A 24989-nucleotide genomic window follows, 5' to 3' on the forward strand; every position below is an offset into this window, starting at 1 on the left:
TAATTATGTAGTCTACAGCAAGAAGAATTTGAGCAGTTTAAATAGGTCATGCAGTGAGTAACTTAACAATATTCTAAAGTTTTCCTTGTAAAGATTGTTTCTTTGATAGTCAGTTACACATCAGAACACTATATTATAAAACAAGCGTAATTTAATTCAATCAGTACGGACTCTTATATACATCTACAAAGAATGAAATGTTTTGATTTAGGTAATTTAGAGAATTAATGAAAACCATGTTCCTGATAGAGCTGGCCATGATAAATGGGGAGTATTTGCATAATATTCTTTTGGGTAATTGTTATTTTCATGTATTATAGCAAGGTCAAGGGAATTTTATATTTAAGGTTTGGGTATTTTGTTTTAAATCAATAATATTTCATAGCAAGGCAAAAATCTAGCCACTGAATAATTAATATCTGAATCAGAGGCTCACTTGGCCTATGGCTTGATCCTCCTTCATTCCCCACCTTAAATTTCAACCAGCACACAACTCGAATTGCCTTATAGTAAAATAACAAGGTAAACACAATTTTGAGCACTTTACATGTATCATTTCATTTCATTCTCAGAACAATTTCATTCTCAGAACAGTATCATTACCCCCACTTCACAGATGAAGACCAGGAGGCACAGAGAGGTTAAGAGACTTATCCAAGGTCACAGAGCCAGTAAGTGGCCAAACTGGGATGTGAACACATGCTGGAGTTTGGCTCGAGGGCATATGTGCGGAACCACTTCACCAGGCTGCTTCTTATAATGCCATAAGGGTTCTATTTTGGATATGGACACCATCCAGGTGTTGGTAAAAAAAAAATTAGCATAATGCTATCTTTGAATAATCCACTATAATAGCTGCCATGTAATGATTGCGTGCTGTGTGCCAGACTATGAGCTAAATATGTTATAAAGATTATCTTTTTTTTTTTGAAGTCTCACTGATGTTTTCTTTTTTTTTTTTTTTTTTTTTTTTTACTAAATTTATTGGGGTGACAATTGTTAGTAAAATTACATAGATTTCAGGTGTACAATTCTGTATTACATCATCTATAAATCCCATTGTGTGTTCATCACCCAGAGTCAGTTCTCCTTCCATCACCATATATTCCATCCCCCTTACCCTCATCTCCCACCCCCCACCCCCCACCCCCCTTACCCTCTGGCAACCACCAAACCATAAGATGGATATCACACTTTTTTCCAAATTTACAAATAAAACATGGAGGCAGAGGTATTAACTACCTTGCTCAAGGTCACATGACTAAGAAATGGCAGATACAAGATTCAAGTGTGTCTGAGCCCAAAGCCCAATCTCTTAACCTCTATACTAATGTACACCCAACAACAAAGGCTCTGAACAGTTTGGTAACAGTTAAATTTAGATTAATAACTTTCCAGCCAATAAGATGAATCTTTCTGGGTGCCAAGATTATAAAACACTGAGCAGAGTGGGAAGGATGACAGAAGGCAGAAATCATCTATCTGGTCTAACACTGGTTCTTTGGGAGAAGGTATTTTCTTTTTTCAAAAATTTATTGGGGTGACAATTGTGGGAGATGAGGGTAAGGGGGATCAAATATATGGTGATGAAAGGAGAACTGACTCTGGGTGGAGAAGATTTTTTCAAAGCTCCCTCCCTCCTTTCCTATTATGGACTGAATGTTTGTGTCCCCCTGTCCAAACTCAATATTGAACTCTTAATCCCCATGTGAGAGAATCACCCCCTTTGGGGGTAATGAGGTTTAGATGAGGTTCTAAGGGTAGGGTCCTCATGATGGGATTTGAGCCCGTACAAGAAGAAAACAGAAGGCTTGCTCGCACTCTCCCTGCCATGTGAGGACACAGGGAGAAGGGGGCAGTCTGCAAACCAGGGAGTGGGTCCTCACCTAGACACTGAGTCTGCCGGCACTTTGATCTTAGACTTCCCAGCTTCCAGTCCTATGAGAAACACATCTTTGTTATTTAAGCCACCCGGTCTCTGGTCTTTTGTCATAGCAGCCCAAGCTAAGATACTTCCCAATTCAAACTTTCATTAATTCATTTAAACATCTATTCACTCAGATAGACCAACTTACACAAATATTTATTTAGGGCCTACTGTGTTCCAGGCATTCCTAGGCAGTGAGGATACATAACAAATAATAATGGGATCTCAATGTGTACCCTATTTTGGAGAGGGATAAAAGTACTCTTAAGTTACATTATCAGGTGACTTTAAATGCCAGGATAGGTGCTAGCACCAAGGGCTTTGAAAACTGACAGAAGGAGCATAAAACCCTTCAGGGCAGATACAGCTTTGTAGGAGAGATGGCATGTAAAATGTAACTAGAATAGTGGTGGAATAACTTTTCTGTAAAGGCAAATAGTAAATATTTTCAACTTGCTGAACCATACAGTTTCTGTGGCATAGATTCACATGTAAACAGATCTATGGGTATGGCTTTTTTCCAATAAAATCTATTTATATGAACAGGCTGCAGGCTGGGTTTGGTCTGCAGGATAGAATGTGCCGACCCTGGTCTAGAAGAATGAGTGGGAGATAGTTTAGGAGGGAAGAAAAAGAATAGAAAAATGATGGGATTTTCAAGTAGAAGGAGAAAGAAGTGCAAAGAACTGGAAACCAGACCTCAGTTTTCTTATCTCTAAAATAGGAGCTCACATAGTCATTCAACAAATATCTACTGACTGCCAGCTCTGTTCTGAGTCCTGTGAGTAGAGAAATAAACAAGGCAAAGGAGACATTGTTCTGGGGAGGAAAGACATTGTTCTGGGGATGAGATAATAGATAAATGGACAAATAAATGAACAGATAATGACAAGTGCTCTGTGGACAATACCATATGGTTATGTGACAGTGAGTAACTGTGTTGTGGAGGGGACTACATAGAATAGGCAGGTCTCTGAGGAAGTAAGAGGGAAGAAAGGCCAGCAGTCAGGAAAAAATAAAGGAGAAATTGGATGTGGTCAGATACCCATGTGATGACTAGAGCTGCTGGAGCAACATTGTAAGCATGAAGCATACCATACTCAACATCAAGGATGGAAGAGGAGAAAAAGGGAAGGTACCAGGGTGCTGAATTAACCTTGGGCCTTCTCCAACCTCTTGAACGATAGCTACAAACACAATCTCCATTTTCCATCCTGATATAGCTCCAGTTCCTTTTAAATGGATTCAACCTGAGAAATATAATAAAGAGGAATATTTTAAGAGAAAGTTTCATGCCGGAAATAATTCAGCCACAGATTACAAGTGGGGGGTGCATTGTAAAAGGTTAGGAGGTGGGGCAGGGAGTAAGATACATCTTACTCACTACTGTGGCCTCAGAGTCAATATGCAGTGTGATGGCTGGGTGCTGGAAACTGGAAATTAGGCAGTGTAAGGTTTGGAAACCAATCACCAATCACAAGAGGGACTGATTTTTAATTGCTACCCAAGTAGTGAGTCTGAGAGAGCGGATTGCAAGGTTTGGGGGTACCATGGGTTTCTATGGGGGAGAATTTTAACTCTTCTTTTCTTTCCCCAAATCCATTCTATTGATTTGCCTAGATTACTCTTCTTAAAGAACAGCTTAGAACATTCCCCAAGCTCCTCTTCCCACCTCTGCACTCCAGCCAACAAGATGTCACCACTTCCTGTCCCTGCACACCTCCCCTGGTCTGCAAGACGAGGGTCCCTCTGTGTGGATTGCACAGCCCCCTCCACTGCCACCTGCTTAAATCTGACCCATCTGTTCAAGTCCTGCTCAGATGGTTGACTCATGATGCTGTCCTTACTTCCACTCATCAGAAGTGGCCTATCTCGTTGCTGAAATCCCTTAGTTCCTTGTGTCTTTCTACCTCTCTTCTGGCATTAAATACTTTACTAGTGCTATGGTTAGCTGTACCTGTACACGGGATCAGACTACTTAGGGGAGGTGATGTGTTCTCTTTCTTTTCTACCACCTTACCTGCAACTGTCTTTGGCACTCAGCTAGTGCTCCATGCACCGTTGTTGAATTAATGAATAAATGACGGGTTTTGTAAATACTGAACTAAACCAGTCTTGGGTCCCAGGTAAGTTGAAGGAATTTCTTAGGGAATTATAAAGGAGACAAGAAATGTTCATCAGTTATAGATTACTTAGTAAGAGTTTGGCCTGGAACTACTAAGATTTTGTTTTTCTTACTTCCTCCACTCCCGAGGCTCTGGGAGCAACTTTTCTACTATGTTTCTATGAGTTTCATTGTTTTTTATTTTTTATTTTTTTAAAGATTCCATACACGAGCGATGCCATAAGGTATTTGTCTTTCTTTGTCTGGCTTATCTCACTTAGCATAATGCCCTCAAAGTCCACCCATGTTGTTACAATGGCAGGATTCATTCTTTCTCATGTCCAAATAATATTCCACTGTGTATCTAGCCCATTCTTTATGCATTCCTCCATTGACAGACACTTAAGTAGTTTCCATATCTTGGCTGTTGTGAATAATGCTGCAATGAATATGAAAGTACAGATATCTGTTTTGAGATCTGTTTTCATTTCCTTTGGATATGTACCCAGAACTTTTAATGCTGGATCATATAGTAGTTCTTTTTTAAATTTTTTGAGAGACCTCCATACTGCTTTCCATAATGGCCACACCACTTTACATTCTCACCAGCAGTGCACAAGGGTTCCCTTTTCTCCACTTCCTGGCCAAGATTTGTTATCTCTTGTCTTTAATGATGGCCATTCTGACAGGTGTGAGGTGATATCTCATTGTGAATTTCCCTAATAGCTAGTGAAGTTGAGCACCCTTTAATGTAACTGTTGGCCATCTGGTTGTCTTATTTGGAAAAATATCCATTCAGGTCTGCTGCCCATTTTTAAATCAGATTGCTCTTTTGCTATTGAGTTGTGTGAGTTCTTTACATATTTTGGATATTGAGCTTTTATTAGATATAAGATTTGCAAATATTTTTTCCCATTCAGTAGGTTGCCTTTTCATGTTGTTGATGGTTTCTTTTGCTGTGCAGAAATTTTTCAGTGTGATGCAGTCCCACTTGTTTATTTTTGCTTTTGTTCCTTTTGGTTTCGGTGTCACTAACATTTTTATCTTCTAATTTCTAACGGTCTTTCAGAAGATAGCATTTTGTATTTAGGACAATGAGAAATATGAGAGTCTGTTACCTACCACAGCCCTCCACACGACACTGAACAGCTAACTTAAAACCCTTCTAGAAACACAAGTGGGGACTTGAGCTGGCAGAGCTGCTTCGGTTCTCTTTGCTTCCACTTTTTCCCCTTGCTGTCACCTGACCAGTCACACCTATGACTGAGAATGTGGTCAATCAGAAAGTTCAGTCTCACTACATGGAATCTGTTCAGCTCAAATTTCAGGTCACAAAGATCAATCTTTTAAACAAGGATTCCATACGTGAAACTGCAATGCAATTAATGACTTCTGTCTCTCATAGTCACACAAACCAAGCAGTTCTATCAGCTTAGCAGAGGGTCACAAATAGGATTTCTCTGGTGTGCAGTGGTACCCTAGGAATTGGGGCTTCCGTTGTTTATGTTGAATACTTGAGTTCCCTATTCCCCTCAAAGAAGGCATAGGAAAAAACATCAAGTTATTAGATTACAATATAAGAACAAAAGTTGTGTTGTTTTTAAGTCTTTCACTTTTTCTTCCATAACTTCCATCACGTTTGCCCCTGCCTCCCCGGGTTTATGCAAAATCTAGTAAAAGATGGCATCTGATTTATATACTTAATTATGTGACGCTTCATTTACTGAGACTTCACATTCCTTGAAGAGCATCTTGGTTTCTGGGTGGTGCATTTTAAGAACCAGCTTGTGAATCTCTGCTGTAGAACTTAAGAGACGTCTATTAAGGTTTATTAAGTCGCTTTATTTTCCATACTGTTTAGTTTATGTTGAGAAACAGTAGACTATGTTAGCAAGGAATTAAAATGCTCGCTTTTTCAAGAACAGCCACTAATACTGCATGATTACATTAAAATCTCAGTTAATATAAACTTTGTTTATACCTTTACGCTGCTATCCAAATAAAGTTGCATCTTTGTATAGGCATTTATATTAAAACCTCAGCTTATCATAACTAATTGAGTGCCTCTGTTGAACAATTGGGGTTTTACCATGATTTCATTCAAACACATCTACCTAAACACTCTTTGTCATTAAAAAATATCTGGAAACACATACTTGTAATAGAAAAAAATAAAATTATTCAGATCGCTAAACTGGTCTTTGCTGCAGCAAAATAAAAGTGAAGAGTCACATGTAAGACTGGAAACAATCATTTTTACTGTTCAAGAAGTGGAGCCATACGTCTCATTTCCACCACACTTCAAGATAAACAGGACAGCGCGAGTAGTGGCGTGTAGCCCATTTAAATATTTGTTTTAATCCCAACAAGATCATCGGTTTGGATATTTATAATAGAATTACAACGCTTAGTGCATGTTGCTCATATAATCTAATTTTTTCCTGGTGACATATTATTAGGAGGCTTTAATTTCAGCAGTGGCAAGAATTCAGGGACCCACTTAGGTTATCATCAGCAATGAGAACCAAACCTGCTGCCTGTTCACACACCGTGCGCACATATCTCATTTCAACTTTCAAGCACTTTGAACTTCCAAGACACAATCCACTGCTACATGGTTTGTACAGTTTCACAGAATAGTATCAACTCGAGGCCAGCAACTTTACATTAATGCCACGTTAGGCAATTAAAGTTGAAATACTCTACCCTTGCGCCATCTTTGTAAATGGCCTTTCGGAAAATTTCAAGACAGTCAAAGCCAATGAAAACCAAACCACTAAGCTGCTATAAAATGCCATCATCTTCCTTCCTAGGCACATATCACTAGTTAGCAGATGCGTGAATTGCAGTTTTCTGTTTTTCCTAGATGTCAGAGCATAAGCACGCTTTTATGATGAAAAGGATAAAAAAACCCCAAAGTGTCATGTTCCACTAATCATTAGCCGACAAACAAACAATGTAACTACAGGTGCCTTGTTCTCAATAGTATGAAGGTTTTTCAGGGCTCATCTGAACTTTCCCAGTGACAGGCTGAGGAAATGTGAAAAAAGGCTGAAAGCTGAATAACTGATTGAATTCCACAAGACTGCACAAAGACACCGATGCTAGCAAAAGAAATACTCTGAATGCCACGAGAAGTATCCACCATCAAATAAATATATCGTTTCATGTTAATGTGAGGAAGGGACATGATGGTCAATGAATATGTCCTGAACCGCCCATGGAGGAAGTTAAAAGAATAGCCGAGGCTTCTTTAGAAACATAATTGAGAAACAACTGACATATTATTTCTCACGCCCTTATTGCCATGGCATTATAACCACTGAGAATTGCAGTTAGAATCGAATTGTTGTCATGTGTATTTTAAACATGTTACAACATTAGAATAACAACAATTCATGAAAAGATAATAAGTAGGCTCATTATTAAAATATCTCCCACCAAACTCAAGAAGAGAGCGAACGCTCCCTTGGGTAATAAACCCGCTACAAGAGGACATCATTAGCAGTGAATGCAGGGAGGGCCGGTTGGTAGTAACACAACTTAATAGAATTCAGGGTGCGCACCAGATTTCTCAGGCATCTGAGTAATTTTTCTCTCCATGATTAGAGCCCTGTGTGGGTCTCATCGGACATTATGAGGGTGATTTGCTCCTCAGCCATTCTAGAAAAGTTTGAAAGTCATTCTTGATTCCAATATTGGAGAATTAACTTCTTCACCACAAACACAGGCAGATACAAGACTCTCTTTCTCCCCGAAAAGGACTGGATGCTTACATATTCACAGTGCACTTTCTCCAGAGTGAAAGCACAATGACAAACAAACAGTGGGGCTACAAACACCAGAACGCACGTCCACTTTTAACCCTGTACACCGGCACACAGTTGAAACGTTTCTTCAGGACGTCACCCAAAGTATTAAGACATGGAGTAATTTAAATATTTGGATCACAGTAAACAGTTTTTGGGCAATATTAATCACGATCCTATAAGCAAAGATTTTCTTGACATAAAAAAAGCAACCAAATATGCTTATCTCCTGTGACAGATGGTGATGATATGTGCTGTTCCTGTTCCCTAGTGCTGTTCATCATATTCTGCACGCTCTTCTTTTTCTTGTTCCTGAGATTCTCTTGATTTCTATTTCCAACAGTTCCTGATACCCTATGCCCTACTCATTTGTTCACAAACGGCTACTGAGCACCTTCAGAGACTGAGGCACAATACATGCCCAGTGCGGCATACACGCCCAGTAAAATCTCAAAGTATAGCCACTTCCTTTCTTTCCTTTCTTTTTCTACTAATAAATAGTGGTAATCATTTGTGATGGCTAGTTGTCTATAATTTGCATCCTGTTAATCATATCTTATTTCATATAGTGACAAAATATCAAAAATATATAAAATACATTGATCAATTTATATATTGATTTCTTTTCTTGGTGAGATACTATTACTAAGTAGGTATTTTCATGATGATAAGAAATACAAATCGAGATTATCATCAAAACTATGATGCAAGTTCTTCAGGGGAAGCTCAGGATTCTTTCATAAATCTGTAAATCCTTGAACACAGTAATAATAATGGATACACTGAAGAAAAACAAAATTCAATGTGTTTCTAGATTGCCATTTCCCATAAATATAATAAAAGAGGCAGCGTGCTGATGATTTCTGTAAAAAATACAGCTCGTTTATACATCTCCAGATATATGGGAGAACTTCAAAGGAATGAGAATGATTCCTCTGTCATATACGGATGTCACCCTCATTACTTCTCGGTTGTATCACTTCTATGTGACTCCTACACAGCATTCTGTATTTATATAGTGAAATACGAGGTCTGAGAATCTGATGTGAGGAAGAGAGAGTGAAGAAGGCCTCTCCAAGAGGATACAGCACTTGGTCTGCACAGAATAAGCAGAGCGCGTACTCACCTTGGTAGGCTTCCCGCTAACTCTGTAGTCGTCTCTCTGGAGGGGAAAAAGAAGATAAGTGTGAGGAGCTTATTTTGTTAAATTCTAAAATTGTGTTTAATAAAACCGTAATATAATGTGCCAAGGCGTAATGCTAGCCCATGTGCGCAGAAGATACTGTAAACGTAGCTGTTTGGAAATTTAAAATGGACTCTAATCACATTTCTGATTAATTCCCATGAACATGTCAATGGTTACTTTCAAAGGAAATTTTATACATGTGCAAAGTATCTGCCTCTGCTTCCTGGAGGTAGAACTTAACCGAATTTAAAACATTAAAATTTAGAAATGTACAACATACAGAAGGAAAATAGCAGGGGGGATAAAACAAACAAACTCTCAAACTACCTTTTTAGATATTTTCCAGTTAAACAAAGAACCTGTCTTCTCTTTCTAAGAACCATTTAGGAACAAATTCCTTTGATGGGTCTTTGTGTGGATGATCTGTGTCACCTGAGGTTTATGAAGGAGCATGAACAGCACAAAATGCAATTCTTTTAGTAGCAAATTATGGTTTTCTATTTCTTTGTTGTAGTGTCCTGCCAGTTGGAACTGTTGAAGGCAGATGCTATGATAATTCAAATGGCACGAAAGACAAGTCACTGACTGAAAGCTCTATGGCATACTATTAAGAGCTGCCAGACACAAATTTTAAAACTAACTTTTTTCCTAATTGCAATATCTTATCCTTCAATCCAAGATGTGTTCTTGGAGGTTATAGGGAGCGAGGAGGAGGAGGAAGTGATGGAGGCTTGATGTTGAGATATTTTATTTTATTTTAAACTTTTATTTATTTAAGTGTGTTTTTCCAGGACCCATCAGCTCCAAGTCACATAGTTGTTTTGATCTAGTTGTGGAGGGCGCAGCTCACACTGGCCCATGTGGGGATCGAACCAGCAACCCTGTTGTTCAGAGCACCGCACTCTAACCAACTGAGCTAACTGACCACCCCGATGTTGAAATATTTTAAAAGTGGAGGTGGGCTCAACTTTAAACGGAGGCTTAAAGGTGTAATTCTTAGGAATAGTAGTGCAGATACTTCTTCGGGTCATGTGATTCTTTAAAGAATCTCATTAAAGATATGAACACCTTACATAGAAAAAAATAATATACCCATACATATACACACAAAATGTGGAGTACATTTGTAGATGGTTTATGGACCTCCTAAAGCTAATACATCAATGCTGGGTTAGGAATCTCAGCTTTAAACTAACATTGTCTTTACTCATCTTGTCCATCCAAACAAAGGACTTCCTCCTCCATGAACTGTCTCTGGCCCTCCTGGCTTCTAGAACTTTCTCGTACCTATTGTCTGTGACAGTACCTGGGCACTGTAGCGATGTGCTGGTTCCCATGGAGCCATCCATACTGCCTTAAACACATGCGTTATTCTAAGACCAGCTCCTCTAGAAACGCTCTTCCCTAAATAACCATACAATATTAAACCTTCAGCTTTCATTGCTATAGAAACTGGATTTTGAGAGAAAGTTTCCATTCCTTCAACAAAAACCACATTTGAAAGCTCTGTCCACTGTGCTGTTGAATGCTTTACATGTATTCATCTCTTCTGAGAATTCAGTGCCTGCAGAAGAAATTTCTCTTTCTAAACAGAACTTGGAATTGTGGGTACCCCAGCTAAGAAGTAGCCCCCTCTAGTCTCCCTTTATGACATTCATCACAACAGAAATATCTTGTTAAACTTTATTTTATTATTTCTCATTTTGTCACTTAAGACCAACATAGGTGAATACTCAATAAATATTTGTTCAAATTGGAAGGAATGAATTAATGAACTTTTCTGAGCTTCTGTTGCCCTTGGGGGTCAGATCAATGTTTAGAACTTGTTCATAGTAATAGTAGTAACCCAGGGTTGAGGTCAATTACCTCTCCTTCTTTCTAATCTTTTAACTCTTTACTTTTACTTTCCAGATTGTCTGTATTTTAATATTATGAGTCCCCCCGGTATCTTTTTAAACTATGTGGGACATACGTTATAATAAATCCACTTAAGTCACAGGAGAGCAGCAGTTCTCAACCTCGCACCATACTGATATTTTGGGCCAGGTGTTCCTTTGTTGTGAGGGGCTGTTCAGTTCATTGTAGGGTGTCTGGCAGCATCCTTGACCTCTACCCACAATGCCTGTAGTACCCACCTCCACCCCCTTTTCATTTGTGACAATCAAAATGTCTCCTAGGGACAAAACTGCTCTCAATGGAGAACCACTGCAATAGAGAAATAAAATTAAAGGGTCCATAATTGACTTTTGTTTCAAAGTCTGATTGTGTTAACCAACATTCTCCATTCCCATGGAAAAACATAGTGACCAAGCCCTCTCAAGAATGCTTGGTTCACTTTGGCTCCTGCCACCTGTTTGCATAGTTACTGAGAGTCTGTGTGTTTGTTCCCCAACCCACTTAAGTTAGTGGTACTCATTCTAATTTTTAATTCTAATTCAATATGATACAAAACCAATGAACTATGAGTATGAAAAAATTCTTGTTTCTTTGAAAACTAAGTTGGATTCTTTGGAAAGATTAAAAATAATAGGTAGCTTAACAAAAGCTGATGTCAAATTAGATGGAGGGACAACTATAAATACCAGGGGAAGAAAGACAATATTTTCACAAGTGTTTTACAATTTTTGTTCTTCTTAACAAATAAATTAGAAATTCCTAGTTGGTGTATTCTGGGTGTGATTTATACAGGGAAGACAATGCCCAACTCCATTCAGTAGATCCACACACGCAAAGAAAATGTGTTGGCCTTAACTTTACAGCAAAAATGTGTTGGCCTTAACTTTTTCCCAACAAATGTTGGGAAAAAAACTTATGTTCTCAACAAAGTACGTACTACAATACCAGGGGAAACTTATGTTTTGTATAACCACGTACTCAAAAATTTACATTAGAATTATAAACACTATTTCACAGGAAAAATAATTTTTGGTGAATATGAATGAATATGAACACGGGTTAAGTGAAAAGATGTCACCTAAAAACCTGATGATTTCATTGGAGCATGTAGCCACATGATTAAAAAAAATACAAAGAAAAAACAACTGTGCCCGATTACACCAGAGTAGCCAAGACTCACCAATCAATCGCCATTTTTGAGATCTGCAAAAACACTAGAGCTTTTATGATGATGACTTGTTTATTTTTAACTGTTTACTATTGCTAACAATCTGCATCATTCATGTTTTCATGAAATTGTATCTTTTGTAAAAAACAAAACAAAACAAAACAAAAAAACAGAAAAAAAACCTTGAGGAAAATAAATTTAGCAGATATGCGATGTTTCACCTGGATAACGCTCCTTCATAACGCAACTGAGAGAATTTACAAAAGGTGACATATGGAAATATTTTAGGGCAGTGAAACTACTCTGCATGATACTGTAATGGTGGATGCATGTTATTATATGTTTGTCCAAACACAGAGAACGTGCAACACAAGAATGAGTCCTCAGAATCTGGTGTGAGGAAGAGAGAGTTGTATTTTCTAGGCCATTTCCTTGTGTTCACTCACTTAATCCTTATAAAAGCCTCATAAAGTTGTCACTATGATTAAACTATGGACTTTGGGTGGTGGTGATGTGTCAATGTAGGTTCATCAATTCTCACAAAGGTTCAGCTCTGGTGCAGCTGCTGACAGTGTGAGAGGCTGCATGTGTTGGGATGGGGGGACATGGGAACTCTCTGTATCTTCCCCTCAATTTTTCTATGAAGCTAAAACTGCTCTAAAAAACAAAGTCTATTAAGAAAGAAGGCACCATAAAGAGCATACTCTTCTCAATGAATCTTTATGGTTACAATGTCCACTATTATTATTTTTTTACTTTTTGTTTATTTTAAGTGTGTTTTTCCAGGACCCACCCATCAGCTCCAAGTCAAGCAGTTGTTTCAATCTAGGGCGCAGCTCATAGTGGCCCATGTAGGGATCGAACTGGCAACCTGGGTGGTACGAGCATCATGCTCTAACCAACTGAGCTAACCAGCTGCCCTACAATGTCCATTATTAATATTGTTTTCTAAGCATAAATGGTCTTCATCACTAATTTTTATTCATCCAACACAATCACTGAGCCCTCAGAATATGTTTATCTCAAACCATGCTTGGTACTTTGAAAGGCACCAGGACGAATTAGATCCAGACCTTTTCCAAGTATTTTCTCTCCAGGAGAGGGTATTATAACAGGTACGGAGTGGTGGATACTTTGTATGTTCCCACTACTGAAAGCTTCTCTAAGTCAAAGACCACATCGTATTCAAAATTTTAAATACTCAGTGCCTGGCACACACCAGACACCCAATAAATGTGAGTGCAATAGAAACATGACACATTTTCTACTTTCAGTCATTTGAATCCTTAAATTCATTTTTTAAAAATGCCTGTTGTAGCATGATTCGGAATTTAATTGCACTAATCTCCTTTCCTAGTTATCATTACCAAGATAATCTGATTTCATGAAGAGAATGGAATGCTAAAATTGAAAGAAAACAATGATGAAGAAAATGACAAAGTGAAATTATACATTCCAAGAAACAGAGGTGCCCTAGGGGTTAAGAAGCAGATTGAAACGATGGAGACCTGCGCTTCTGAGAGGTGGCGTATCCCTGGGCAATTCCTTCTGCCTCATAGGGCTCACTAAGTCCCAGAATGTGATAATAATGCTGCCCTCTGATCAGAGTGGTTGGGGCAACCATCGATAGGAACAAACAGGAGAAGGCTCTCTGCAAACTTGAAGTTGTGCTATAAATTCAATTTTCTCAAAATTAAAAAACGGAAGAAACAAGTACTTTTCAAAAAGCAGACAAGTGTCCCATATGTATTACAGTTTTTGTAGATTTAGCATTCCTTATAAGACAAAACACTTTAATTTTAAACGTGCAGACCGTTTGCCAGCACACAGTGATCAGCTGTCTGAAACTGTGTCCATCCTCCTCAGCTCCTCTTCCTTCCCATTCCTGAACTGTGCAAACGGTTCTTTTTTTAGGAAGTGTGGAAGCAAGGGCACACCATCTATTTCTGTGCAGATCACCAGTTGCCAAACTTAGCTGACAACTATAAAACAGAGGAAACGAGCACCCATGTTAATTGTGTGTCAGCCTGATAAATATTTTTAAGACCTGAATGTTGCTCTCCAGTGGTACCTTCGATTTTTCCAAAAGTAAAAAGACTTTTTAAAAATGTTCAGATACCTATTTTTATTGCCTGTCCTGCAAATGATTTAATATTCTGGTTGTAGAAGGGCTGAGATTTCCTTTATCTTAATTAAGGGTGAGAGTATTACAATCAAGTAGATTTCTTTTCTTTTTTTGTCCCAGCTTGGGGGCTTTAAAGTTGGATCTATTTCCAAATAATACGCAGACAAGAAGATTAGCTTAAAGGCATCATTACTAATCCGTATATTAATTTAGGACACTTAACTTTTCTTATGTGGTGAAGTTAGCTCTGGGAAATCCAAAACACCTCAGAGATTAAAATTTCTTCTCTGATAAAGGAAGCCTCAGGACACCGCTCCTCCCTCTGGCTCCCACTTTCTCTCCAATCAGTGATCTGTCTTTCTGTTCTCTTTATTTTGGCTCTCCCACTTTTAACCTTCCTCAATTCTCATTCACATGACTAAAATAGTGTGTGTGTGTGTGTGCGCGCGTGTGGGCACGTGCGAGCGTACACAAGCAATTATTCCCACATGGTGAAATCTATATGAGTACTTACACACAGACACACACATACTTACTGGGTACTTATTTAACACCAGCTAATTTTCTAGGCCATTTCCATGTGTTCACTCACTTAATCCTTATAAAAGCCTCATAAAGTTGTCACTATGATTAAATCATAATAGAGATGAGAAAAACACGACACAAAAATATTCCATTGCTTCCCAAGGCCACATAGCTAATGACAGACGGAGGCAGGATTTGAACTCAGGTATTCTGGCCTCAGAGTCCTGGCTTTTGATCATTACGTTATACTGCTACTTAGTGTATAAATACAGTGGGGGTCATAGGGGGCTATTATTCCCTATAGGGTGCTCAGGAAGGGCTAATAAGGAAACTGGGTGAGTATGTGAATGCATGAAACGACCACTTCTACCCCCATCCCAAGTTCTCATGCCTGTTTCTTTTCTTTGCACTCCTGGATTTCACTCTTCTCTTTACCACGTACTTAGTACCCACTGCAGAGAGCACACAGGACTAGCTCTGTTGATGTAGTTTCTTAAAAAAATGATAGGCGGTCTGAATCTATAAACTCAAAAAGCTGACAAACTAAAAAGGGAGAGAAGACCCTCAGATAAACTTACTAGTCACTTAGAGAACTGTAAGTTTCAACAAGAGATACTTCACGTGACTAGAGGCTGGCTGGCCTCTCAAATCCACGCCTGTGTGGGCGTGCATGGACTGCCAGCCAGCAACATTCACAGACCTGGTCAGTCCCACCTGCTGACCAATTTCCCAAGAGGTAGGACGCCAGGGTTCTGCTGCCTGGACTGTGTTCACAGGGGTTAACCCTTCCACACCTCGTTTAAAAAAGTTAAGTCTACAAGGCGGAGTTTCTCTTTAAACCACTTTTGGTATTTACCTCAGGCTGAGGGTTGCCATCCTGCGGAGATGGGACTTCCATCCACCAGATCCCTCAGGAAACAGGGATCTACTGGGGGGTCTTTAGAACCAGTGACCAGTGACTCACATCTGGCAACAGGCCTGCTGGCAACTTGGGGTGTCAGGAGACTTGCTGCATTAAGATTAATTTAACCTGACCACTGATCTATCCAGCCTCCTGAATAGGAGAGTCTTCAGAGTCCTTGCTAAGATTTTATTTGCCTCGAGATCTCTTCAGATTCTTTTAGTATTCTATATATAAAACAGCCCAAACTTGTGCCTTTGTCTGTATTCTTGTGCTCAAGTGCCTTGAAAATAAAATTGTCAAAATTCTCTTAATCAACTCTGCAAAACCATCCATCTGGTCCAGACTGTCATCTGGGAGGGGGGCCACTGCTCAAATAGCACTGCTGTCCCTTCCAACATTTCCAGGTGGTGTTAAGAGCTTTTGTTTTCCTTCAAAAATGTCATCTTGACACTTAGCTCAGGAATGCACGTTAGGAGGAGACTGCTGGTGGCATTAGGAAGCAAGGAGGAGTATGTCCCCATACACATTTGAGTTTACCTACTAATCTTCACACTCCTTACACTCTGTGAAGCCACCACAGTTAAATGATGTGATCCAGGGAGGACCTGAATTAGCCATTACAAACCATTCTTGCTCATTATAACTCACTGATGTAGACTTTCGCAGTGGCAAATGTGACCAGACCCTGGAAATGGCACATTACATTTCATTCACCAACTTGTACTCTCAGAGATGGAAAAGCAAAGGCAAAAACAAACAAAAACCAGACAATACACATGTAAGGCTGTGTGTGTGATTGCAAAGCTTTGTTAACAAAACAACATCTCTCCAAAAAACAAAAATAAAAAAGGTGTATTTTCTTCAAATACTATGCTACTGTGTGTGTGGGGGGGGGTAATCAGGTTACAAAAAGACCTCTGCATTTAATATTTCTTCATTATTGTGCTAGAAGGTGTCTTGTAATTCATAAGTGGGCTTAAGGAAAAATATACCAAAAAGTTATTGATTGAAGCAAAATTTTTTCTTGGATAAATCAGTCTAAAAGAATGCCCATTTTTCTTTCCATTTTTTTTTAAAGTTTATTGGGGTGACAATTGTTAGTAAAGTTACATAGATTTCAGGTGTACAATTCTGTTTTACATCATCTATATATCACATGTGTGTTCACCACCCAGAGTCAGTTCTCCTCCTATCACCACATGTTTGATCCCCTTTACCCTCATCTACCAACCCCCCCCATTTTTCAATAAAGCCTATTTTTTCTCTATTAGCTCCCAGCCACATAATATCACCAATCAGTCCTTTTAATGAGAGAAAATCATCCCCACGCCTGATAATTTCTAGATCAAAGAAGGATTTGCAAATACCAGCCTGCAGTGTAATATTTGACTAATGGCCTAATCCACGAACCAATAACTATTGGTATTGAGTTCATCAGCATTTATTTATTAATTTGCCCAACAAAAATTTCTACAGCTCCCACTATGTGCCAGGTTCCCCGTGCGGGGGATTGAGCAGGAAAGAAATGAACACGAGCCCCTCCCTCACAAGGCTGACCATCCAGTGGGGAAGCCTTGGCAGCAAAGGCTTACATACATGAGTGCCTAACTGGAGGTAGCAGGATGAGGTTTTATCCCCCCACCCCAGGATGGACTCCCTTCAGGGGAGGCTTTTAGTGAAACCAATCCAGAGACTGCATTAGTATAATAAGGCCAAGGTCATGACTGATGCTGCTGCCGATAGTGAGAGGAAGGATATTTTGTCTTACAGATGCTGCCCTTCCCAAGAATCTGAAATACAAAAGCCACTGTCCAGTTTGAAGTAGATGTGAGAAGTTGCAGGACGTTCCTGCACTTTTCCAGGATGGAGCACAGCCTGGGGGAGGGTGGCAGAAGGCCAGATACTGGGAGGACTGAGGGACAGGAAGGTGGCTTCTGACAACCACACTCAAAATCCATATGGGATAAAGTGACTTGAAGAAAATGCAGATGTGTCACACCAATGCCTGGACCCCTGGTCTGTTGGAGCTTAGCTAAGAGAGCGATTACTTCCTCCCCTTTCACAGACGCTACCTGCGGGCCCTGCAGGCACTGGGTGCTGTAGGCTAGAGGAACACAGGTTGGAACTTTGGACTCTTGGCCTTGCTTCCACCTGATGATCCAAAGTAAGGAACACATGTGCTTCTGTTTGGACAGTCGTGTAGCTGTGACCTCTGCCGAAAGGCTAGCCCTTCAGAGGACTTTCCTCCAGCTGCACCCAGCCTCCACCTGCAGTTGGAATGGGGCTCAGGCCAAGGGGTCAGCCTCCTCTTTTTTTAATTAAAAAATACACTAGAAATTGTGTCAAGGCCATAGGGTTGAAAGATCATAGCAGCCACCCATGAAAATTGAAAAGTAATAAAGGCTGTTCTGATGTGGTTTCAGAGAATCTTGGTTTGTTTGTTTGTGTATTTATTTAACTTTTCAGAACAGTGGCTATAAACACATAACAAAAAGCCCCTTTCTCCAAAAGTTATAGAATCCACATTTCTCCAATAGCATATTCATTAAAAACAAACAAACAAACAAACAAACAAATAAACAAACAAACAAAAAAACTACCCTTATGCAGTCCTGGGTGTGGAATAGGATAGCACTATTGAATAAACTGGGGTGTGAAGAGGTTTGAGAATTTTCGAGGGACTATAAAGGTGGGCAGTGACATCAGAGATGTAGGCAGGAATATAGACCTAAATCTGAGTTCTGAGCACAGAGGACAGCGAGACGAAGATTCTCCCATTCGTGGAACATGATCACCCTTCATAAATTTACCCACTTGAAATAATAGGACTCTGAGAGCTATCAGCAGAGGGGCAGTTAATGCTACTTTAGATGATTCACACTTTCCAGGTCACTTCTTGGACCCTGCTGGGTAAATTAAATGTGGTATTCATCACTACCTCTGCAAATTCAAATCTGTGTATTCAACCGTGGAGGGACACATCCAAGGCTCTCATTTAACAATCGCCAATATGGTTGTTTTTCTTTTTTTGTGGCAATGGGAAGTTTGAAGCAACCCCAGATGAAATCTCCAACCTTCCACAAATTTATACCATAGATGACAATTATATCTCTACAATAACTAAGAAAAATAAATACAATAAAACCAACAGTAATGGAACCAACAGAGCTAAATTATAGATAACATAATATTCATAAAACTATGTCTCATCCCATGAATGTGGGTGCACTGTCTGTATGCCAGAATTTCGTTAGCCATTGGTGATATTCAGCATATTGCAATTGAGTGCAATTACGGTTAGCTATAATTAAGAACAATTACAGCTTTTACTTCTCTACTTGTTCTTTAAAAGCACATTTGTAATAAAACTTTTTTTTAAAGGTGAAGAATATAATTATATATCCTTATAACGTCTCAAATAATTAGTTTGACTAAAGTTTCTTCTGGAACAATTTTCATTTTAACTGTCAGATCTGCCATTTATAGTCAATGGAACGTATTTAAAAAAAAATTCCATCATTAACCTTTTTCACCCCATATAGCTGTATATGAATTATTGGTACAAATTGAAGGTTTCAGTACTTAAAGCTCTAGGGCCTGCTGCAAGCTATAAAAAAAAAAAATGTTCTCTTTTAATTTTGTATGTATGTGTGAATATATGCATGTAGGCATACATGTGTGCATGTGCGTGCGTGTGTGTGTGTGTGTGTGTGTGTGGTGTCTTTTAATATAAAAGGAAATGCTATATTTGTAGAGTATGTTTTCTTGCTCAAGAATTTTGGGGGAAAAAATTGCTTGTGTTAGAAAGGTGTCTCCTCCAGCTCTGTATTACAGAACACCGTTTCTTTGTTTATTTGCTGCATATTTATGCAGTGCCCAAACTAAGAAGTCCCTGGACTGTGACAAATCTGCCTCTCATTTAGTAACTCACAGAGTGCATGGTCAACATCAGCCTAACAGGATCAGTGTCTAATTAGGATCAGTGAAGTCCTACCATCTCATAAATCTAGACTCTGAGTCAAGGCCGCTGTATCACTGTCTCCCCTGCTAGACTGTGAGGCCCATGAGGACAGGGATGCTCTTTCATGTCCATCCCCATCACCAGCATCCAGAATAGACAATGGCTGTCATAAAGTGCTCAATAAATTGAATATGTTGAATCAATGAAGAGGGCTCTTTTCAGGTCTTTCCCATTTATGTTGGGAATAATTGAAAATTAATCACCTGAATGACTTTGAAGATGGAAGAAAATTAGGTAATACGACTCTGGAAATTAAGGCTATTTTCACCACTTATCTGGTTGAATTAGCTGTCTTGGGAAATAAATTGTTATACAAAGGCTGTGCACCTGGGAAGGGGGTGGGGATTGCAACAGATCATCTTTTAAGGTCCTTTACAACCTTGAGATTATCTAATAGTTTAACAAACTTAGACCAAATCTTAAACGCAATTAGCATAAATCTAAAAGGGCATGTGTTATTGTGTGTGGGATGGATAAATACATTTCCATCCACAGAACTAACCGTTAGTATCAAAGATACTGATACACTGAGGAATTGCTCTTGTTAAAAATACCCTCAATATTCAAAACACTGAAATAGACTCGGATGAGATTTATATTATAAAAATTTATCATTTATCCCATAACACCCATCAATTACTACCTACTTACCATTCTTCCATTGCTTTGCTTTGCACTTTACATAAATTCTCTTTTATTCTTTACAACTGTTAGATGGTTATCATGACACCCATTTTTAAGATAAAGAGACTGAGGGCTCAGAGAAGTCACGTAAATTTGAACCCAGGCTTGTCTAACTCTAATATAAATGGTTAAAACAAGAAAACAAAACATGTGGCTAATCATGGTCCAAAGTCACTAAAAATAGGATGATAATCTTGGTGGATTGGTATAGAAATCTAATAGCCAAAATGAGAGAAACAGGATCTAAGAAAAAATATCCCTCCCCAACTTCATTTATACATCTGTAAGCTTTTCTCTTCCTGGTTCTCCAACATGGATACTGTCTATGGAAAAGGTCTGTATATATTAGAGGTATTGAGAGCAAATATGTGTACGAAAGGGCATTTCTCAGGATCAGGCCTAGGGTCAAGGGTTAGTTTAGACTACTTCTGGGTAGACACCCTCACCTACATGCACAAGACAGCAGTGACATGGCCATTAATCACAACGCCGAGTGTAACTGAGCAATCTACATGCCCACGAATAAGGTAATGGCTAAATAAACCTGGCTACAGGCACACCATGGAATAGTTGTGGGAAGGTTAGAAAGCATGAGATAGCCACCTGTGTTCTAAAATGGAGAGAATTCCAAGGCATGCTGAATGATAAAAAGAATAAGTTGCAGAATAATATGTTGGGTTTTACTCTGTTGATGTTATAAACAAACATAGAACAAGATGCTCCATAGGTACATCTGAGTACGAAATGCATAGAAACAGGCCTGGAAGGAAACTCAGTAGGCTGGTAAGTGATGCCTCTGTGGAAATGGGGTAGAGGGTGGGGGCCATAGAAAATGTCAGTCTTACACACAACTCGTTTTGTTAAAGGGCCTTCCAGCCAACCTGACGGCCTAGAGGAGAGCAGGGCCTCCAGCTCTCAGGAGAGAGAAGTGCCAGGGCTCTCTGAGGTGCACGAGCTGACTGTGGCATTTCCTGAAGGGCAGCAGGAGCTGGGCACAGATCCTCTGCCCAGTATGAGACAAGAATCGTGCTCTGTGCGAGACCTGCCTGCCACTTGCTATACCCGCCTATGGAGCTGTGGAGGGGACCCTTATCGAGCCCGAGCCAGGTCCAGCCACACTGCCAGTGGGTCGCTTATGGTGTTGGGGTATACACGGGCCTAGGAATCAGCACCTCCTGCAAGACCACAGGGTGTCCAGGTCGCCTTCCCAAAAGCTGCTCAGCGAGCCTCCCGTCCACTAGGGGCGCTATTGACAGCCGTGAGGAGGCCCTTCTGCAGATTGCTCAGCAGCACATTGGGTACAGCTTTACTGGTGGGCCTTCACCAAGGGCTGCCAGTGGGAGTTTGGGGGCACGTAGGGTGGAGACCTATGACCAGAGAGGCTCATTCACAGAAAATGCATCTTACTTAAAAACTCATTTTGCTTGGTAAGGCTGGTTTAAGAGTATGCAGATAGGCTCCTGAGATGTGTACAAAGTCAATTTTTTATGTGTTGAATCAATTTTAGGTGCCCTCAAGAAGCTTTCCCACTTAAAGGAGCCCTTTGGGGATCGTTTTAGTAAGGAATGTGATCTCTCACTTGTTTTACACATTTGTATTTTCATAAGTCAGATTTGCTTATTGGAAATTCTCTGCAGTAAGGGTTAAGTAGAAAATAAGGCTGTTCTAGTAATAAAAATAAAAGAAATCTTAGATGACCACTGAGTCCTGGGTTCTATGTGTTGTCTTCCACTTTTTCATCTAACATCATAGAGTGGAAAGCTTAGCTCTTTCTGAGGTGGTGGGCTGGTCGAACCCTGATGATCCACAAATATCAGAGAAAAGTTGTAAAAAGTAAATGCGAATGGAACCATTTGATCAAACATTCCAATGGAACATGCCACTTAGCCTATATGTGTTAGGGCCAGTCTTACTCAGATTAGAAAATGATATTGGGGAACTTCAAGGACGTTCTCATGTTCCTCTTACTAACCTAACATCCCAGACTGCTTCTCTGAGCCCTGAAATTTCCCTCCCTCCCTTCCCTCTCTCCCCCTACTCCTCTTCCTTTAGGAAGAGTCCCTCTCCGCGTTGCTAAGATGTAATTGATACACGAGCTCCTGCATAGATGTAAAGTGCAAGATTTGGTAAGATTCAACATCTGTATACATCCATGAAACTATCTGAGATTGCCACAATCAATTAATGAATGTACCCATGAACCCAAAAGTTTCCTCCTGCCCTATTGTAATCCCTTTCTCTCATCTCCCCTATCCCCAAGTAATCACTGATCTGCTTTCTGTCACTCTACACTAGTTTGCATTTCCTAGAATTTTATATAAATAGAATCATACACTATTACTTTCCCTGGTCTGGCTTTTTTTTACTCAGCATAATCATTTTGAGATTCATACATGTTGTAGCCTATATCAGTAATAGTAGGAATATGTATGAATATGCCAGTTTGTTTATCCATTCTCATCTTGATGGACATGTGGGTTGTTTCTGTCTTTTGACTATTACAAATAAAGCTGCTACAGATATTCATGTACACACCTTTGCATGGACATTGCATGATTTCCTTTCTTTTGGGTAAACATCCAGGAGTGGAATGGCCACATCATGTGGTAGGTGTATATTTCACTTAAGAAACTGCCAAACTGTTTTCTAGAGTGACTGTAATACTTTACATTTCACCATCAGAGCATGAGATATATGGTAGTTCCAGTACTTCCCTTTTCACCTAATTTGGTATGACCAGTCTTTAAATTTTAGCCATGCTAATAGGTTATAGTAGTGGTAGCTCATTTTAGATTTAATCTGGATTTCTCTAACAACTAACAATATTGACATCTTTTCATATGCTTATTTGGCATCTGCCTGTATGCTTTGGAGAGGTACCCATTCAACTCTTTTGCCCATTTTTTTTTTTAAACTTGGGTTGTTTATTTTCTTATTGTTGAGTTTTCAGGGTTCTTTATCAAATATATAATTTACAAAGGTCTTTCCTAGTCTGGGACTTGTCTTTTCATTTGGTTAATGATTTCTCTCAAAGAGAAGAATTTTTTTATGAAGTCCAAATTTACCAGCTTTTGGCTCATTCTTTTTAGAGTTGTAGCTAAGAAATAAATCTTTGCCTACCCAAAGTCACAAAGATTTTCTCCAATACTTCCTTCTAGAAGTTTTATAGTTTTAAGGTTTATATTTAGTCCTGTCATAGTTTTACTTATTTTTACACAGTGTAAGGATTGAAGGATTTATTTTTTTGCATGTGGATGACTAATTGGTCCAGCACCATGTGTTGAAAAACTTACCATTTTCTCACTGAATTGCCTTTGCACCTGCTGTCCATATATGTACAGGTCTCTTTCTGGGCTCTCTGTTCTGCTCCCTTCATCTATTTGTCTATCTTTGTGTCAATCTCATACTGTTTTGATTACTGCAGCATGACAATAAGTCTTGAAATCATGTGGTGTTAGCCTTTTGACTTCATTCTTTTTTTGAAGTTATTTTGGTTGTTTTAGGCCCTTCATATTTCCACATGAATTTCAGCCAATTTCTACCAAAAAATCCTGCTGGGATTTTGACTGGTTTTGAATTAAATCTATAGATCCATTCAGAGAGAAGTGACACCATAACAATGTTGAGTCTTCTGAGCCATCAATGAGTGTTCTCTCCATTTATTTAGGTCTTTTCCAATTTCTCTGTGCACTGTTTTGTGGTTTTCAGTGTATAGATTTTCACCTATCTTGTCTGATTTATTCCCAAATGTTTCATTTTCTTTGGTGGTATCATAAATGTTATATAGTTCATAGAAATAAAATTTACTTTCACATATAGATCTTACATCCTGCCAAATTGCTAAGCTTATTTATTAGTTCTAGTGGCTTCTTCACAGATTCTATAGAATTTTCTAAATTAGATAACCATGTTGCTTTTGAAAAGATAGTTTTACTTCTTCCTTTTCCATATAGGTATTCATTTATATTGCCCTTTTATATTGCAGTTTTCCTGATTGCACTGGCTAGAATCTCCAGTATAATGTTGACTAGAAGTGGAAAGGCAGACATCACTGTTTCAATCCTGATCTTAGAGGAAAATCATTCAGTTTTTCACGACTAAGTATGATAGTAGCAGTGGATTTTTCATATCAAATTGAGGAAGTTCCTCTTTATTCCTAGTTTGGTGAGAGGTGTTTTTTTTGTTTTGTTTTGTTTTTAAATGGATCTGTTAAATTAAATAGATCACTTTCTGCATCTATTATATGATCATATGGTTTTCTCTTCAGTTTGTTAATATGATGAATTACATTAATTAATTTTTAAATGTTGCAACAAGTTTGCACTCCTGGCATAAAACCTGTACGGTCGTCATGAATTTTCCTTTTTATATATTGTGGGATTCAATATGCTAAAATTTTGTTTAGAATTTTTGCATCTATGTTTACATGGATATTAGTCTGTAGTTTTCTTGTAGTGTCTGTCTAGTTTTGGTAAGAGGGTGATGCTGGTTTCATAGAATAAGTTGGGAAGTATTCCCTCCTTTTTAATTTTCTGGAAGAGCTTGTGTAGAATTGTATTATTTCTTCCTTTAATATTTGGTAGAATTTATCAGTAAAGCTCTCTGGGTCTGGAGTTCACTTTGTGAGAACGTTTTTAACT

At 39.0% G+C, this 24989-nt stretch overlaps 1 protein-coding gene across 5 annotated transcripts in view; it reads right to left on the minus strand.

The window, feature by feature from the left end:
• CELF2 (CUGBP Elav-like family member 2) overlaps positions 1–24989 on the minus strand; it is a 786847-nt gene that overhangs the window by 381839 nt on the left and 380019 nt on the right. For all 5 annotated transcript variants that reach the window (XM_019738197.2, XM_019738201.2, XM_019738187.2 and 2 more), the window contains one exon: positions 8967–9002. Coding sequence is in view for 2 of the 5 variants with exons in the window: in XM_019738187.2 (XP_019593746.1) it covers positions 8967–9002 (36 nt within the window). In the remaining 3 variants the exon portion in view is untranslated. The remainder of the gene's footprint in view (positions 1–8966; positions 9003–24989) is intronic.

Source organism: Rhinolophus sinicus, linkage group LG02, assembly GCF_036562045.2.
Source record: "Rhinolophus sinicus isolate RSC01 linkage group LG02, ASM3656204v1, whole genome shotgun sequence".
NCBI classification, from domain to species: domain Eukaryota; kingdom Metazoa; phylum Chordata; class Mammalia; order Chiroptera; family Rhinolophidae; genus Rhinolophus; species Rhinolophus sinicus.